The 20290-nt window shown below is 36.9% G+C and overlaps 1 protein-coding gene across 1 annotated transcript; it reads right to left on the bottom strand.

Annotated features, from left to right (window-relative positions):
- Positions 1-13321: 13321 nt before the first annotated feature.
- LOC138337322 (uncharacterized) lies at positions 13322-15895 on the bottom strand. The gene is made up of 4 exons (XM_069287231.1): positions 15531-15895; positions 15249-15447; positions 14774-15103; positions 13322-14131 (listed from the first exon to the last, which is right to left on the bottom strand). Exons 1-4 carry the CDS (start codon positions 15893-15895, stop codon positions 13322-13324), a joined length of 1704 nt encoding a protein of 567 aa, XP_069143332.1.
- Positions 15896-20290: the final 4395 nt, after the last annotated feature.

The following is a 20290-nucleotide window of genomic DNA, read 5'->3' as shown; positions in this document are numbered from 1 at the left end:
TGACGAATATCGAAGTTACCTCTCGATACCCTTTGCACCTGTGTAGCTTCTTATCTAATGCAATTAGTTGTTTTTATTCCACATGGTGACATACCCGCTACCACTCTAATCCTCCATATCAATGAACTTCTCACCGATCTTCAGTGAAAGAGTAGAGGTAAATCCACCTCATTTAATCCTTTGTCAGTCATATATGATCTTCTTCCTCATATCCCTTTTAATCTCCAAGTCCAACATGAAATTATTTTGTTGGGTAGCAATCACTCATAATAAGCTTGTATTCCTTACAAAGACAAACGGATGAGTTGACAAATTTAGTCACAATCTAGTCCATCAATGAGCCGGTAGATTTGATTGTAATTTGCTATAAATAAGCTGGAAGATTTGATTATTTACATATGGATAGAATATAGTATTCTTGGAAATTAGTTTAGAGGAAATATATTTATTCAAGGATCTCTCAAAAATTAGGGATTGATTAGTTTATTTGATATTACTTGTTCTCCTATAAATACTTTACAAACTCTGAATAGAAATATACTTTTGTAGTATCTAAACTTTCATGGTATTAAAGCGGGACTTTTATTTTTATAATATCATATGCATAAAACAACATTTCATGGAGAGCATCTTTCTGGAACATTAACATAAGACAAAAGTTCTTATCTGGGAACTCCTGCAAAAATTTGACGATACAAGGAGGCAATGCTTTTTACATGCCCTTCCAGTTAAATTCTCATCAATTAAATGGTAAGAATTATATGAAATGGGCACAATCAAAAAAAGCTTACAACCGATGATCGTGGAATTATAGGACATTTGACTGGAGTGATAAAAAGCCAGGAATCTGAGATCCAAATATGATCTATTGGAGATTAGAGAATTCACTCATGATTTCTTGGTTAATAAGATACTTGAAATCAGTCATAGGTAAATATCGTCTCTTTTTTCCCACTGCTAAGGATGTGTGGGAAGCCATTAGGGAGACATATTTTGATGTAAGAAATGCCTCTGAAATTTTTAAGTTAAAAAATAAATTATGGAAAGCTAAGCAGAGTGAGAAGGAAGTCACTGTTTATTATAATGAAATGATGTCTTTGTTGCAAGAATTAGACCAGTGTTACAATGAGGAATGAAAGTGTTCTTTGGATAGTCTAAAAAGCACGAAAAAAAAGATATAAGAGATTTTACCTTTTTAGCAGGATTAAATTGAGAGTTTACGAGATCTGGTCATGAATCCCAAAAAAAACAAACTCTACCCACACTTCGTGAAACATTTTATTAATTTAGGAGAGAGAAATCTAGGAGGAAAGTTATGTTAAAATCTGATTTAAATGTTGAACTAAAATCTTCCACAGACTATTTAAATCTTATAACAATGAAGAATGAAGATGACAAAAATAAAAGCCCATGGTGCAATAATTGAAAAAAAAAGCATTGCACACCCGTGAAACATGCAGGAAGATTTATGGGAAACCACTGAATTGGGAGAAGAATAGAGTTGATATTCATGAATTTAAATATCAAAATGGCCAGGCCTTCGAATCAACTTACTTTGATCAGGGGAAACAACCTTCTCGAGAAACGTCTGCTTTTACAAATGCACATCTGGAAATTCTTCAAAAACTCTTTCAATCTCAACAATTTCGTCCAAATGCATCAAATTGACCTCTTGATGCCGTCTTGGTCATGATATTGACCTCTGCAACTGTGTCGACCATAGAACGAGCGGGTCTTCCATTGATGGTGATGTCGACATACTGCGGACCACATACTCTTGGCTTCTTTGGTTGCTTGCTGATAGCTCTGAATAGTCTTATCAAGTCAAAATTAGCCGTCTCTGTGCCTTGTTCTTGATCATGTGCTTTCTTCTCTTTTCGCTCTCACAGGACAGCACCAAGGCTCTTCAATTCAGGGCACCTCGCATAGCCACGTGGCCCGCCACATATGCAGCAACTACCTTTTTTGGCAACCTCTGTCTTTCTCTTTGTGTCTCCATGATGTACAAATATCTTGCCATCGGACTCATAGTTATTATTCTTCTTAGGATGTGGCCGCTGCTCCTCGTATTTTCTATAATATACCCCCACTATGGTCATTACTACCTCGCATCTCCTCTCTTCTTGATCTATCGGGCTCCTCATGCCTGAAGTTTATCAAACCTTCAGCCTGCGTGATGGATTCATCAATAGTCCTGACCTGTTGGCATTTCAACTACGTCCTGGCCCAATTCTGCAGCCCATCCAAGAAGTAGAACAACATATCTTCATATGTGAGGTTGTGAATCTAAAACGTGGGAGTGGTGAACTCCTGCGCATATGCGTATATGCTTCCCGTTTGCTTGAAATCCATAAACTTGTGCTTTACCTCATAGAAAACATTGTTAGGGAAGATCACCTTCTTGAACTCTTCATGGAATTGCTCCCATGTGTTGATGGTACAACGCCCCTTCCCTATTTTTGACTCTTTACGTCTCTACAACAACATGGCCATCTTCGAAAGATACAACATAACGGTGTTGATCATATTTTCGTCGCTCCTAACTCGGTTACACTTGAAGTAATTCTCCAAGTTCCACAAGAAATTCTCCACCTCTTGTGCATCATGGATGCCTTTGAACATAGGTTGCTTGGGAGCCTCGACCTTGGCCTCCCTATCTCAGTCAAGCGAAGATGATCCTACAACTTCCATGCCTTTCTTGAGTGCTTTTATCTTGGAGTTCATGGTCTCAATCGGGCTCAACGCCTCCATGACCTGACGCTCCAAGAATGTTATAGACTCCTTCATCTCAAATTCGTCCCGCTAGCGTACCTCCAACTTCCTGCGGATGTTTTCGGTCTTCTCACGGAAAAACTCCTTGAGAGTCTTGAATTTGCCATGGCCTAGTATCTCCATGTACTGCCTCTCCATTTCAACCTTTCTGATCCACTCCTCTCTAGGTGTGACATCAATAGTATCCTCGCCAGGGTCATCATGACTTGCTTCGGTAGTTGAAAGTGGATGAGAGGTTAGTGCCTCACTTGGTGTGAGATCGAGCAACATTTCCTCACTACTCTTTTGGTACTTCTTCCCCTTTGGTTCTTATTTCCACCATCCTCATGGACGTTGGTGGTGTTGGAGTCGTTTACGTCTACTTTAGCACCCATTCCCTTAGTATCAACCTTTGCTCTGATACCACATTTTCATAGACTTAGAGTTTTTGCTAAAGCTTCGTGCGGTATTTGACAACTTACTCACAAATCATTCACGATCTTGTAAGCTCAATTAAGTCCTTTTATACTAAGATTGCTATTAGAATGAAAGGAAAGACTTAGAGAATTTTGGAAGAAGACTTTTATATTACTTGGAGGATTGCTTACAACTTCTTGGATGATTTACAAATGAGAGTCCTCCTATTTATATTGATTCCTAGGGGCTAAAGTGTAATATATAATTACTTACAAGTCCCTTAGTTATTTACACTTTGGCCAATTATCTAGAGAATTCTACACTTTCTAAGATTTTAAAATACTTTCCTAGAAAATATCTAGTCTTCCTTCTAGAACTCTCCAAAACCTTTTATAAAGATCTAGGGACTTCTAAAGTTCTCTATAAACCCTTCATAACTTAGACTTTTACGCCCCTATCCAGATGCAAAAACTTACTGAGAATTGGCGGGATGTGAAAATAGTCTTTTGATAATAATTCTCTTTGAAGCAGCTTAGACTTCACACTCACATAGGTGATTTGTAATCGTGTTATTGTGTAGATACACTATTTGTTCAACTTTGCCAAACTTAGCAAATGATTAAAACATTAAGCTTTATTATCTCATTAACAAGGATTAATGTTGTGTCCTTGTTCCTGAGTATTTTCTTCATCATGAGAATGGATTAAGTTGGTTGACAATGCCGAACCATCATTCACAACTTTGTTTTTCTCCTTGAATCTAGCTCTTGGGATCTCCAGTCTTCTAGAGAGAGTTACCTCCATGATAACTTGTCCTAAGCCGTAAATCCATTCCTTAGATGATCTTTAAACTTTATCTCTAGTAAGGCCTTTTTGTAAGTGGATCTGACACATTATCCTTTGACTTTACATAGTCAACTATAATAATTCCACTTGAGAGTATTTTTCTAATGGTATCATGGCAATGTTCTATATGATGAGACTTTTGTTACACATCATGCTCTATGCTCTACCTATTGAATATTAACTATTAAAGTGTATGCATACCAATGATTTGGGACAAAAAAGAATATCTATCAAGAAATTCAAGAGTCTTTCAACTTATTCACTGACCTTATCTTGAGCACCTAACTCAAAGATTATTGTAAAGCTAGCTATACATGTCTCTTTTGAAATATTTCCAAGATACTGCTCCTCTACCAAGAGTAAATATCTATCCACTCGTGGAGTGATCAAATTTGCATTACTATATCCTTTCAATAATGCTGGATATTGTTATAATGTAAGGCATAATTTTAAGTATTTTTTCAAATACTCCAAAACTCTATTTATTGCCATCTAATGAGTTTGATTAGGATTACTTGTGAACCGACTCAGTTTATTAATACCAAATGCTATATCTGATGCACACACTTCGTGATATACATCATACTTCCCAATACTCTAGAACAATCCAATTATGAGTCACTTTTGCTTTCACTGTTTTGAAATGCAAAGCTCACATTTATTGGAAACTTGACAATCTTGACATCCAAATATTTGAACTAGTCAAGTACCTTTTAAATGCAACTAGACCGTCAAAATGCTAAACAGTATGGATTTCTAAGGGTTCTTATACCTAAGATTGCATCAACAACTCCAAGATTTTTCATTCCAAACTTGTTTACTAGCATACATTTTGTAGCATTTATGTCATTAGTGTCTCTATTGATGAAAAACGTATCACCAATATACAATCAAACAATGACTTGTGATTTTAATGTGAACACATTTATCACTTCCACCATTCTTAAATCTATTTGTCAATATAGTTTGGTCAAATTTCTTATGTCATTGTTTGGGTGCTTGTTTTAGTCAATAATGTGAATTAACAAGTTCACACACTTTCTTTTATTTACCAGGAAACACAAAACCCTAGGGCAATTCCACATAAATTTCTTCCTCCAATTCCCCGTTTAAGCGAGTTGTTTTCACACATTTGATGAATTTGGAGGTCATATACCACAATTAACATGAAAATGAATGTCATTCTAGTTACTGGCGAGTATATGTCGAAAACATCAAGACCTTGTTTTTAGAAACCTTTGCCAAAAGTCTTGATTTATATTTGTAAATAGTTTCGTTGAATTTCATTTTCCTTTTGAGGATTCACTTTAAACCCAAAGGTTTATTTCCTAGAGGAAGATCAATCAACTTAAAATAGGATTGCTCAAGATCAAAGCAATCTAACTATTGACACCATCTGTCCAAAAAGATGAGTCTATAGAAGACACAAGATATGTTACAAAATCATATTCAAAGGAAGTAGATATCCTTTGACATTTACTATGCCTCTGAATCTCTTTATTAAGTATCTTCTCTTCTTGTTCTCATCCCAAGGTCGTTTACATCTTTCACAAGACAATTCAAGTCTAAGTCTACAGTCCACGGTCTTAGGTCCTATTAATCTTTAAGGAATAGGAACATGGAATTTGAATAGACACCCCATACATTGAAATATTTTAAGTTGGAATTCCTTCCTTTACATTTCTCATATGGAATAGATTGTGTCCTGGCCAAACAAACTTGCTTTGTTTCTAAAATGACATAATTTTTTGTTGTTCCCTTTTGCAGTAAGGATTGTTTCTCCACCCAATCTTTGTGGTAAATCTGAACTTATAAATAATGCATCCATCATTTCTTTCAACATTCGGTTTTTCATTAGATTGAGGTGAATAGGGAAACAATTTGATGAATAATTAAATTTTTCAAACACATTTCTTTAAAATGAGATTTATACTCTCCATCCCTATCACTTTTTATCTTTTCCCAAGTGATTTTAACCTTCAATATTATATTGTCTAGACATTTCTATTGCTACATCTTTACCATTCATCAAATAGACATACTCGTTTCTAATGCAATTGTCGATAAAAGTAAGGAGATACTTTTTCCCACCACGAAACGGTATTGACTTCATATCACAAATGTAAGTGTAAATCAATTCTAATGGATTAGAATTCCTTTCAAGAGATTTATTTATTGCACTCGTAGTTAGACAAAATTTCTAAGTTGATCAGTTTCCCTTACAAGATTTTAAAAAAAAAAATTGACATGCCCCAAGTGATCATGTCACAAACTTTGACTCAAGCAAGTAAGAACAAATAAAAATATTGACTTTGAATAGCTCTACGCGAGGTATATTTATTCTCAAATATTTTGTTTCTAACTTCTTATTTTGTATGATACAAACATTATTTAGAGTCAACATCTTGTCAAATGTCCTTTTCATAAGGACCTTTCCATAAATTTCAATTTGATTGTTATAGAACTACCCATGAACAAAGTTTATCGGGTCCAATAAAGGCGATATAGTCCAAATGCTTCTTTTACACAACATGACAAATGACTATTCACCAATATTAATGTCTATAAAAATAATTATATATAATAGACATATCTTAACATAAAAAATCACAACATTTTAAGTGAAACTTTTTCATAAAAGAACTCAATCATTTTAAACAATTATACATATAATTTTGTAGTTTCATACTAGTAACACCATTTACTAGTAATAGAGAAACTCAACAACCACAATGCCAAATTTACTCCAAGAATTTTATGGTTCTAACATAATACAAAAGTATCATTGAATAAGGACCTCATTTCCACTGAAAGTTTTTGGTTGTTGTACAATATTCGTTCATATTCATAATCATAGTAAACTTGAACATCGGGCTAAGAAGTGTATTTTTGTAGGATATGCCACATGTCTAAAGGGATATAAGTATTATGATCCAAATGCTAGGAAGATAATTATAACAACGCATCTAAATTTCTTTGAGTCCCAACTCTATTTTACTACCCATCTTTAGGGGAGTATCATGTAGGTGAATATCTATTTTTTGTGATATTAGGAAACAAGACATCAGGAAAATGATGAACATGATATTACAACAAATACTGATGTGAGGGATCTAGAAGAAGATATAAATAAGTCTGATCCAAGAGATGATAGGGACCAAAATGACTTAAATAACAAAAAATCAGGAATTGAATATGTAGAGCCTTCAAATGAAAAAAATAAAAATGGGAATAGAGAATAATCAAACGAAATACAGGTGTATTTGAGAAGGAACCGAACTCTAGGAATAAAGATAGAAGATTCTCATCACTACCAAAAGACAGGTCATCAAGATGTTACTGCAATTCAAGATAACATTCCAGCTGATTCTATTTCTAACTCCTTATATGTGGACCTACCTATTGCAAAAAGCAAGTGTTAGAAATGCTTCTAAATATCCCATTTCTATGATTATTTCATATGAAATATTTCCCCTAGTTTTTCAGCCTTTACTTCACAACTTTCTAGTGTGGTGATTCCAAAAAATGTGCAGGATGCTCTACGAGTTCTTAAGTAAAAGGAGACTATTCTGGTGGAGTTGCTAGTTTTTGGGACAAAAATGAGACATGGGAGTTAGTGGATTTACCAAAGGGAAAGAAACAAGGGGGTTGTAAATGAGTGTTCACCACCAAGTTCAAATCAGAAAATCCTTGGAAAGGCTTAAGGCCCGGTTAGTTGCAAATGGATTCACGCAAATATATGGCATTGACTAGCTCGAGACGTTTGCTCCAGTATCTAAGATATACTCAATTAAAATTTTTGTGACAATCTCAATAAATCTTTGAGCAGTATCATCAACAGTTGGATGTGAAGAATGCTGAAGAAACCTTACCCCAGAACACAAACCAGGTTCGTGTAAGTTGCTTTTAAGTAAAGACAGAGTAAAGACACAAACACTTATTGAATTAAAACCTTCCTCACTCAAGGAAGGAAAAACCTCATTTTATTAATTCAACTATAAGATTTTGTGATTACAACTCAATAATCAAAAGTCTTATCTCTACTACTCCCTCGATTAGCTCCAATCGATCTCTACAAAAGGCCAAACCCACCTTTTGTTACAACCCTTGCTAACAACCAACCCTACAAAGAGCCAAACCCACCCTTTGTACAATAAACTGTAAACTGTAATTAAGAACAAAAACAAGACAAATAGTTATACACGATAAAAACCTTCTCACTCAAGAATGTATTGACCGTGGCAATCCTATCAATCTTGAAGACCTCAATTTGGTGAATAATTCTCTCTTGTTCTCTGCGTGAAGTCGTTGGTTTCTCCCTCTGCCTCGTATCCTTCTTATACAGTTTTTGCCTTGTACAATCCTTACTAATAAGGTAAGAAAGTTATATTTAAACAAGGATTCTTTTTTAACTTAGAATCCTTATTATACACAACTTCCTTCCTTAATAATATATTTAAGGTTTTCCTTATTTGTATTAACTTGTACCTTTAATATATTATTTTGGCTTTGACAAATAACTCTATTGTACTTGATCTTGGACTCTAGCTTGATTTCTTTGCTGCGTATATTTGCTACTGTTCTTTGCGCTTTTTGTCTATCATCAAAATGAATTAACGATTCTATCACATTCTATCATATTCCCCCTTTTTGATGAAGACAAACATGTAACGTGTGATGTATGCGCAAATAACTCTTCCCCCTTTTGACGAATCAAAAAGACATCAACAGCGGCTAATCAACACTAATCAATATCCATAGCAACAAATACGCCCAGCCAATTGAGCAATGTAAATTGTTCTGGCAACAAAACAGAGTGAAACAAGGAGCAACAATACAGAGTGAAACCAACTAAGAGAACCAGGTTCAGACAACATGCTTTATCACTGTGGAGGTTGACCAGGCTTAGTTGAAGCAGAAGCCAGCATATCCAAAACTCTGTCAACTCTTGCATTGTTAGCAAGTTGCTGCTGCACCAACTGATCCTTCAACTTGTGTATTTCAGCATTTGAGGAATCGAGCTCAGCACGTAACTTCTGGTTGTCTGATTCAAGAGAAGCATTCTTTTCTTCAGCTACTTTAAGTTCCCTAAGTAACTGAGCAACAGGACCAGATATACGTGGAGACGCAGTTGCAACCTGCTCCGACTCCATAGAAATGCCACAATCAGCAAGGATAGTTTGAGTGAACATATCTGCACGAGTTAAAATCCTGCCTTCTCCCAATGGTACTTCAAAAGAATCAAACACCCTAGTCAATATATTTCCAAAAGCTAACTGATGAGAGCCTAACTTAGGATCCACAATTCTAGCAAGATATTTGATAATCAGTGTAGGCCAATCAATGCTCTCTTTGCACTCAAGTGCGTTCATAAGTCCCATGTCTCTTATGGAGGCAATGTGACGTTGGTGACCTCTAGGTAGTATCACCTTATGAACTATCTCAAAAAGAAGCTTATGCAACGATCGCATTATTCCCTTTAAAACAGTTTGAGCCCTAGAATTGACTCTACCTTGAGACAATTGAGCTGGCAGACTAGAATACTCATGAAAACCCCAATTGTACTCATTTATACCCACAGATGGTATATGCAAGATTTCCCCAAGCTTGGTTGCATCAAATACAATGTCAACTCCCTTTACACTAGACGACGCCACATCTCCTTCTAGGATGACCAAGTTCGTATAGAATTGGACCACTTCCTTTTCATAAATCAAACTGGGTTCTAGAAATAACTCCTCCCACCCTTGAAACCTTAGGAATTCGCAAACCTGCTTCACTAAATCCATTGAAAGTATATCAGGGTGAAAGGTTCTACCCCTAAGCACTGATTTGGTTTGGAAGTACTTTTTCCTTCCCACTTTTAGAAATTTATCTGCATTGCTTTTCGTAGATTTTGATTTGGATGGAGGAGTAGCAGATTGTTTGCCCTCAGACATAGCATCAGTATCAGAAGCAAGATCCATTGGGGAGACTGATGAAGGAACAGGAGACTTACCCAATCGTTGACGCTTCACCCCAGATGTTGCATCATCAGCTAGTTTGACCACATGCGCACTCCTTCTGACTGGCCTGTGTAGACGAACCTGTTTGACTGCAATATGCTTTTTTAGCTGCCTTGGTTTTGTAATGTGAGGGGAACTCAAAAGAATATCATCATGGATTGGAGAGAGTGGTGGGTTTTGAGAAGTGATGTGGTGAGATAGTGAAGAAGGGGGGATGGTTGGGACAGTGGCTGTGGGAGATGTTGGGTTTGGTGAAGGTGGGGTTTCGTGGACCGGTGATGTTAGAGTTTCTTGGACTGGTGATGGGGGAGATTCGATGATGGGTGGTGGTGGGGAGTCTGTAACGACAGGTGAAGATTCTCCTTGGACTGGTGATGGTGAAGGGGTTACTTGTGGTGGTGGAGATGTAGATTTTGGTGGTGGAGATGGAGTTTTTTGTGGTGGTGATGGAGCTTTTGGTGGTGGTGATGGAGATTTTGGTGGTGGTGATGGAGGTGTGATTGGGAGTTGGCTTTCCTCCCAAAGATCGGGCACACCATCAACAACTTGGTTTTCTTCCCCCTGAGAATATGCACTATCAGATGAGCTTTCATCATCGGAGTAAGCAACAAGTGGATTAGTCATGGTTATGGAAGGGATTTTGGTGTCTTGGTTTTCTGAAGAATGAAGATGAGAGAAAGTTGGTTGCTAGTTTAAAGAGAGTGCTTTATTGGGAACGGTTTTGGTGTTGTAATCAAGGGATTGGAGTAATTATGGGGGATTGACATCGAGGAGACGTGCGTCGTGACGGTTGCACCTGCTTGTCAGAGAGGGGGCATGGGAGAGAGAAGATGAGATTGATTTCCCCCAATAATAATTTTTTTTGAATTTTTTTTATTATTAATTTAATTTTTTTTCCTTTTTTTTTATTAATTTAATTTTTTTTCTTTTTCTTTTTTTTTATGCAATGATTATGTAGAACCATCTTGACTGAACCTGGTTTATACCTTATTAGAACTTGGTTGGGCATAGTTCATTCTAAGAAGATGAGCCCTAACTCAAGTCTATTTTTCTGAAATGACTCTCTTCCTAGTGCCTTGGTGAAAATATCAGCAACTTGATTCTCAGTTTTGCAGAACTCCATTATTATGTTTCCCTTTTCAACATTATCACGAAGAAAGTGATGTCTAACATCTATGTGTTTGGTGCGCTTGTGTTGAACTGGGTTTTTGGCCATTTTATAGCACTTGTGTTATCACATAGAATAGGAATACAACCTGTTTCTATACCAAAGTCTTTAAGCTGCTGTTTTATCCAAAGAAGTTGGGCACAACATGAAGCAGCTGCAACATACTCAGCCTCTGCAGTAGATAGAGCCACTGAATTTTGTTTTCTTGTTGCCCAGGATATTAAACATGGTCCTAAAAAGTGTGCCATCCCAGAAGTACTTTTTTTATCAACCATGTGTCCTGCATAATCAGTGTTAGCAAATCCCTTTAGATCAAAAGAGTCACCAGTTGGATACCAGAGAACCAGGTTTATTGTACCTTTCAAATATCTCAGGATTCTCTTGACATCTTTTAGATGTGATTCCTTTGGGCAAGACTAAAATCTTGCACATAGACCAACACTAAACACTATATCAGGTCTGCTAGCAGTGAGATACAGGAGTGATCCAATCATACCTCTATATCTAGTGTCATTGACTAGTGAACCTGGTTCATCTTTATCAAGCTTTGTTGTTGTCCCAATGGGGGTATCATTTGTCTTAGCGTCATTCATATCATACTTCTTCACTAATTCCTTGATGTACTTTTGTTGATGAATAGATGTTCCAACTGGAGTTTGCTTAATTTGAAGTCCCAAGAAGAAGTTCAATTCTCCCATCATACTCATCTCAAACTCACTATCCATTAGTTGAGCAAATTCTACTCCTAGTGAGTCATTGGTTCCTCCAAATATGATGTCATCTACATATACTTGGACTATGAATAGATCTTTACCTTGTTTTCGAAGAAACAATGTATTGTCAATTTTTCCTCTTGTATATCCATGTGTGAGAAGAAAATTAGACAATCGATCATACCATGCTCTTGGTGCTTGTTTTAACCCATAGAGTGCTTTGTCCAATTTATATACATGATCAGGATATATGGTATTTTCGAAACCTGGAGGTTGTTTTACATACACCTCTTCTTGTAGGTAACCATTTAGAAAGGCACTTTTGACATCCATTTGGTAGAGTTTAAACTCCATGTGAGCAGCATATGCTACCAGTATTCTAATGGCCTCAATTCTTGCTATTGGTGCGAAGGTTTCATCATAGTCTATACCTTCTTCTTGGTTGTATCCCTGTACAACTAGCCTAGCTTTGTTGCGTACTATTTGACCTTGCTCATCGAGCTTGTTTCTAAACACCCACCTAGTTCCTATTACTGTTCTGTTTTGGGGCTTTGGAACCAGGTTCCACACTTTGCTTCTTTCAAATTGGTTGAGTTCTTCTTGCATAGCACCAATCCATTCAGAGTCTAGCAATGCTTCCTTTATATTTTAGGCTCAATCAGGGACACATAGGCAGAGAATGCACACATACCACGTAGTTTGGATCTTGTAGATATGCCTGAGTTAAGAGGAGTAAGAAGATTTTGCAGAGGGTGAGAGCTTTGATGTTTCCAATTATGAGTGGGAATACTCACTAGTTCTTGAGGTGCAGATGAACCAGTTTCGCAGCAGACTTATCTCCTATTTCAGATGGTATGGTTTCTTTTTCCCATGTTTTTGGGTCTGATGGCTTGGAGCAGGTTTCCTCATTTTGTTCATCCTCTGAATTTCCTTCAACTTCACTAGTATGTTCATTAAAAACAACATGGACACTTTCTTCTACACAGTTTGTTCTTTTATTCAATACCTTGTAGGCCTTGCTTTGTGATGAGTAGCCTAGAAAAATTCCTTCATCACTCTTGGCATCAAATTTTCCCAAATTGTCTTTGTCATTGTTGTGTATAAAACATACACATCCAAAGGCCCTAAGATGTGCTAGATTTGGTTTTCTTCCTTTTAGTAGCTCATATGGTGTTTTGTTTAACACTGATCTGATTATACATCTATTTATTAAATAGCATCCTGTATTTACTACTTCAGCCTAATAGAATTTTGGAAGTTTGCTTGAGATTAACATTCTTCTTGCAATATCTTCCAGTGTTCTATTTTTCCTCTCAACAACACCATTTTGTTGTGGTGTTCTAGGTGCTGAGAAGTTATGCTCAATCCCATTTGTAGTACAAAATTGTAGGAATTGTGAGTTCTCAAACTCCAGTCCATGATCAGATCTGATGCTGATTATTTCTTTGTTGAATTTCTTCTGAACCAGCTTTGAAAAAAACTTCAAACATAGTGAATGTCTCATCCTTTGTTGCAAGAAACAATGTCCAAGTGAATCTTGAGTAGTCATCAACTATTACAAACACATATCTTTTTCCACCCCTGCTTTGTACACGCATTGGTCCACATAAATCCATGTGAAGTAGTTCGAGTGGCTTAGTAGTACTTACTGTCAACTTTGGTTTGAAGGATGACCTAACCTGTTTTCCTTGAATGCAGGTTCCACATACTTGGTTGTCCTTGAAACTTTTGGTTGGCAATCCCCTAACCAGGTCTTTAGATATGAGCTTGTTTATAGTTGTCATGCTAATGTGTCCCATTCTTTTGTGCCATAGCATGGAGCAATCTGAGACTGCACTTAGACATTTAAGATTATCTTCCTTGGAGTCAACAGTCTTGACTTTGTACACATTTTTGTGTCTCTTTCCTAGTAGAACCAGGTTTCCAGTCACTGAGTTTGTTACTCTGCATTCTTTTTCTGTAAAGAGAACGTTGTTTCCTTTATCACATATTTGAGATACGCTCAAAAGGTTATGTTGTAGACCATTCACATAATATACATTCTCAATTGCATGAGTATCCATTGATCCAACCTTTCCAATTCCCTGAATATCACCACTTTTACCATTACCAAAGGCAACGTTTCCTCCTTTGATGTTCTTGAGTGAGAGGAAGCTTCTTTTATCTCCAGTCATGTGTCTTGAGCATGCACTATCCAAGTACCATTGTTGCTGCTTCCTCTTCACTGATCCCTGCAATTTATTGTTGAATTTTAGATTTTGGTACCCAAATCCACTTTGATTTAAGCTTAGGGAATGGGTGGATAAGATTTCTTCTGGCCCAGATAGGAAGAGATTTGTCTGTAGGGATTTGTTTTTGCTCATTGGGTTTATCATGATGAGGTTTTCTCAAGGATTTCAAGTTTTTGTTATGAGCAGTTTGTTTCTTTTGACAATCATGACTTTTATGTCCTACTAGTCCACAGTGCATGCATAAACAGTCTATGTTGGGATTTTTTACTTGAGAGCTGGTTCTATCAAAACCTATCCCATGTTTCTCAATTGTGCGATTCTTGTGAATGCTGTCAAGCAGTATGGAGGACCTAGTCCATCTCATTCCATTTTCTGCTTCAGTTTTAGTCACAAGAAGCTCTTTGGAGAGTGTTTCATTCCTTTTAGTTACCAATTCTAGATTTTTACTTAGTTTGGTATTCTTAGATAAAAGATGAAGATTCTGTTTTTCAAGGCTCTTGTTTTCTTCTCTTAGTGATGCATAGTCTTTCATTATCAGTTCCCTTTTTGAGTCTATGGTTTTATATGCATCAATGAGAGTGTAGAGTAAGGCTCTGTTTTTGAGTATGAACCTAGATTGTCTTGTAAGTGATGAAGACTAACCTTTTCATTTGTATCTTCTTCTTCTTTTTCCTCTTCAGAATCTGATCCAGCCGTGAGTGCTAGTATGGTTTCTTGTGATCTGCAAGTTTCCCTTTCTTCCTTGGTTTCCACTGCTACAAGGGCAAGAAAGACATAATCATCTTCTTGTTCTAGTGCAAGAAGAAACTGGTTTTCTGTCTCATCACCCTCAAACTCTTCATCAGATGAATTCCCCATTGCTGCAAAAGCCCTCTTCATTGACATGTCTGCCTCTTGAGTTGTCATTCTTCTGTTTGAGGGAACAAACTTATCCTTTTTGATGTCTTTACCTTTCTCAAAGTTTACCTTTTTCTGCTCTACAGCCCAAAGTGGACAGAATTTTATGAAGTGATCTGGACTCCCACACTTATGACAAACCTGGTCTTTAGTGTTTTCAGATGGTTTTTGAAAAGCTTTCTTTTGAAAGGTCTACCCTCTCTTTAGCATTCTAGTGAACCCTTTTAGTTATGAGGGCGATATTTTCATCTTCAAAATCATCTGATGCAGTAGCCTTTAGAACCAGGTTCCTTTCCTTTCTTTTTCCTCCAATTTCATTTTCTTGGTTTTTCTTAAGTTCGTATGTGATGACATTACCAATTAACTCATCCATTCCCAGTGAGTCCAGGTCGCGGGCTTCAGTGATAGCCTCGACTTTGCTTTCCCAAGTTTCAGGAAGGACACTCAAGAGTTTCCTTGCTGCTTTTCCGTTAGGCACATCTCATTGATGATGGAGGTGAACCTGGTGTGCATGTCTTGAATAGTCTCTCCTTCTACCATCCTGAACAGCTCATATTGCGTGTTCAAGTTATCAATTTTAGACTTCTTGACTTGCGTTGTTCCCTCATGAGTTGTTTGCAGTGTTTCCCATATGGCTTTGGCATCTTGACATGACGAGATTCGATTATATTCGTCTGGTCCTATGCCACATATCAGAATTTTCTTGGCTTTGGCATTGTTTTGAATTGCAAGCTTGTCTTCAACATTCCATTCCTTTCTTTCTTTTGGAATTTTAGTGATTCCATCAGTTGTTGTTTTCATAGGTATGGTTGGGCCATCTAGAATTACTCCCCATAGATTAGGGTTTTCGCTAATAAGATGGTCCATCATACGATTTTTCCACCATCCTTAATATTTGCCATTGAACAGTGGTGGTCGTGTTTGTGAAGCTCCCTCTTGTGGGGTAGGTGGTGCTGCCATTGAGTCTTTTCAAGGTGTGAATCTTTTAACGAAAAGACCTGCTCTGATACCAATTGAAGAAACCTTACCCCAGAACACAAACCAGGTTCGGGTAAGTTGCTTTTAAGTAAAGACAGAGTAAAGACACAAACACTTATTGAATTAAAACCTTCCTCACTCAAGGAAGGAAAAACCTCGTTTTATTAATTCAACTATAAGATTTTGTGATTGCAACTCAATAATCAAAAGTCTTATCTCTACTACTCCCTCGATTAGCTCCAATCAATCTCTCCAAAAGGCCAAACCCACCTTTTGTTACAACTCTTGCTAACAACCAACCCTACAAAGAGCCAAACCCACCCTTTGTACAATAAACTGTAAACTATAATTAAGAACAAAAACAAGACAAATATTTCTACACGATAAAAACCTTCTCACTCAAGAATGTTTTGACCGTGGCAATCCTATCAATCTTGAAGACCTCAATTTGGTGAATAATTCTCTCTTGTTCTCTGCGTGAAGTCGTTGGTTTCTCCCTCTGCCTCGTATCCTTCTTATATAGTTTTTGCCTTGTACAATCCTTACTAATAAGGTAAGAAAGTTATATTTAAACAAGGATTCTTTTTTAATTTGGAATCCTTATTATACACAACTTTCTTCCTTAATAATATATTTAAGGTTTTCCTTATTTGTATTAACTTGTACCTTTAATATATTATTTTGGCTTTGACAAATAACTCTATTGTACTTGATCTTGGACTCTAGCTTGACTTTTTTGCTGCGTACATTTGCTACTGTTCTTTGCGCTTTTTGTCTATCATCAAAATGAATTAACGATTCTATCACATTCTATCAAATGCTTTCTTGAATGGGAACTTAGAGGAAGAAGTCTATATAGATCCCCCATCAAGGTTTGAAGGGAAATAGAAGTCAAATATAAGCAGGCTTAGAAGATATCTTTAAGGTCTTAAGAAATCTCGACTTTATTCGAAAGTTTTACTCAATTTGTGAAGAACCAAGGGTAGGTGCAAGGACTAGCAGATCACATGATGTTTACTTGACATTCACTAGAGAAAAAATAACAGTTCTTATAGTGAATGTCAACGATATCTTCCTCAAAGGAGATGATGTGGTTGAAATAAAAAATCTAAAGGAGCATCTTTGTAACACTCCGTATCAAAAACAGACCAAAAATAAGTTTTTCAGAAAATCTACAAATGCAATAGATGGTGGCCATCGATGGACAATAGCTTGACCCACGGTCCATCCTGCACATCCGTTGATGGAGTCAGAAACCCCCAAAATCTCAGCCCATGAAAATTTGACTAAGTGTCGAACGACGAACGAATCTACGGTCCGTAGGTCAGACTACGCTCCATATTCTGCATCCATCGATCAACACCCTATTTAACCATTCTCTAACAAGAACCACGATTGACCAATACGGTCCATATATGGACCTACGGACTTACGGTAGGTAAAAGTTAGCAGATAGTTAGGGGGGAAATGCAGTTGGGTCAACTTCAAATGATCATATGTCTTAGCACAAAATGAATTAGTTGTCCCAATACCTACCAAAAGAAAAATAATTTAATTAGCTTTCCATAGCCACTGACCTTGTTAAAATCAGACTCCGAGTAAAAAGTTATATCCATTTTAGTAAAGGTCTGTTGAACAGACCCAACCTACGGAACCAAACGACAGACCGTTGATTAAACAACGGCTTGTCAGTCCAGGTCGTCGTTTCGTCTTACAGAAATCAGCTCAGGGGTCTTTAATCTTTTCCCACTTCGTTTAAACACTAAAATACATCATTTTGACCATAAATCATTAGATTTTAGTCAGTTTAAGCCTAGAAACATAACTAAAACTTATCTAAGTCAAATCATTAATAAAAAAACTTAGAAAATTAGAAGCAAGAAATGATAAAAAGGTAAGGAACCCTAGTTCAAGAACAAAACAAGGTTCCAGCAGTTCCAGCCCCAAAATCTATGTGTTTCTCTGTGAATTTCATCACCAAGTCTGTAGGATTTCACTATTGGGTTCCTTTCACCCATTGGGTATCTAGGTTTTAGTGAGATTCTTGATTCTCATATCATGCTTAGACCTAAGGTTTCTATAACTTCAACAAAACTTCATGAATTAATTAGTTATATGTTCCAAGTCAGATTTTGATGTTACTATTCAGTTTATCGCATTAATTTCAGATCCCTAGATATGTATTTCTATAGTTCTTGAATTACACATGCTAGGTCAGATATTTCAGTTACTTCAGATATAAATGCCTAGGCTATAAATGCATAATTACCAGATTAATTGTTGCATTCTCAGTTTTCATGTTCAATTTTAATCTATCTAGTATTTACACAAACTCATATTAAGTTAATTACATAATTCATTGTGAGTAGCATTAATACCGAGCAAGACTGGGGTTCATCAAACCCAATAGTCCCAAAACTACTAGCCAAGTAGGCTGTAAGTCCCCCTCTGGGCATCAGTTTAGTGATCACGCCAGCATGCCTTTATACCTTTGGCAGGGTATATTGGGTTATTAGTAGCTCCCACAGTTCAGTGAGACTCTCTTGCATTGACCATTTTTCAGTATACTTAGTATTTAGTTTCAGCATGTTATAAATTGGTCATTGCATTTAGTTTGCTAAGAAATTTAGTATATCCTATTCAGATTATTATACTTGCCTTTGTGCTTGTTTAGTTATGTTTTATTTCAGCTTTACTCTATCCTACATGCTCAGTACCTTTCAAGTACTGACGCATATGTGCGCTACATCTTCTCGTGAAATAGGTTAAAGTTCTCAGCATCCAGATCATGGATAGGTTGATTCTCGATCTACAGTTCATAAGATTCAGTAGTGAGTCCTCATTCTTTGAGGACAATAGTCATGGGTTTCTTTTCAGTATTTAGTCCTTTAGTTTAAGTTTTGCTACACTTATTAGGGGCCTGTCCCAGTATTTTAGTCTGTTTAGAGGCTTTTTTTGACATATTTAGTTTCAGCTTAGTATTGAGTTAACATTTTATTTGTATTAAACTTATCAGTTTTCATATATCTCAGTTTTAGCATATGAGTATTCCCCATCTTCTCATTTTAAGTATGATTTAGCTTACGGAATAGTTTATATTCTTTAGTATGCTCATGATCATGCCAGCATGGTTAGCTTGGAATCACTTGTAGTCCTAGGTTTCATGTTCGTGTGTCGGGGGTAGCTCAGGGCATGACAAAACTTGGTATCAAAGCACTAGGTTGAAGAGTCCTAGCATGTCTGGAAAGTACCACTTAGTAGAGTCCTTTTCATAGGTGTGAAGTGCACCACATCTAATGAGAGGGAGGCTACAAAGTGTTTTAGGAAAACTTCACTTTCTTGTTACTCTTATTGTGCGTAAGGTATGGTCTTATTCCACTCTTACTTGGCGTTCTACGTTTCAAATCATGCCTCCTCGTAGAGCTAACTCTAGGAATGCGAATGTCAGGAATGCAAGCGCAACTCCTCTAGTCCTAGATCAAGAAGTCTCTATTGTTGTGTTCAGAAATTCCACAAAGTTGTTGGCCCAGAGTATCACTAACTAGAACAATCGGGTTTATGCTCATGTGAATAAAAATGGTGGACCAGCAGAAGCAATGGTCTGTGACTTTATTAGGATAGGATCACAAACTAATGAGGATCCTTAGAATTTCTTGGATGAGATATGGAAGATGTTTAAGATAATGCAAGTAACTAGTGAGACCTTACTTAAGATTGCTTTAGTGAGACCTTGTTGGACTAGTTTTTCCCAATAGAGTTGAGAGAATCAAAGGATCAAGAATTCATGAACTTAATGAAGGGAAACATGACAGTCCAAGAGTATGGACTCAAGTTTAACAAACTCTCCATGTAATCTCCTCACATGTTTGTTGACTCCAGGGCTCAGATGAATAAGTTCTTTTATGAAATGTTGGATTTGGTGAAAAGTGAGTGTAGAAGTGCTATGTTACTTAGAGATATGAACATATCTAGGCTTATGACTCATGCTCAGCTGGTTGAGGGTGATAAGCTTAGGGAACAGGCTAAGGAGAATAAGAAGGCTAGGACTGGGAACTATGACTATTCTCAGAATAAATCGGGTGGTGGAAATTGCTCGCAGAGTCAGCAAAAGTTTTCAGCTCCAGCCCGTTCATCAACTAGTGTTCCATCCTCCAAGAACAGGTACGATCTAAGTCACATGGGAGTGTTTCAAGAACAAAGAATTATCCCACTTGTCCCAAGTGTGGTAAGAACCATCCGGGCTAGTGCCTCGCAGGAAAGAAGGATGATTTGGGTACGGTCAGT

The sequence above is a fragment of the Solanum lycopersicum genome, chromosome 7, assembly GCF_036512215.1.
Source record: "Solanum lycopersicum chromosome 7, SLM_r2.1".
In the NCBI taxonomy this organism is placed as follows: domain Eukaryota; kingdom Viridiplantae; phylum Streptophyta; class Magnoliopsida; order Solanales; family Solanaceae; genus Solanum; species Solanum lycopersicum.
This window is presented reverse-complemented; position numbering and strand designations above follow the sequence as displayed.

Excerpts from the sequence above, each read along its gene's own strand:
- LOC138337322 (XM_069287231.1), bottom strand. The coding sequence starts at position 15,895 with ATGGACCATCTTATTAGCGAAAACCCTAATCTATGGGGAGTAATTCTA. Across the intron at positions 15,448-15,530 it reads ATTCAAGACATGCACACCAG|CAAAGTCGAGGCTATCACTG; the intron begins GTTCACCTCCAT and ends AACTTGGGAAAG. Across the intron at positions 14,132-14,773 it reads AAGAAGATACAAATGAAAAG|GGATCAGTGAAGAGGAAGCA; the intron begins GTTAGTCTTCAT and ends AATAAATTGCAG.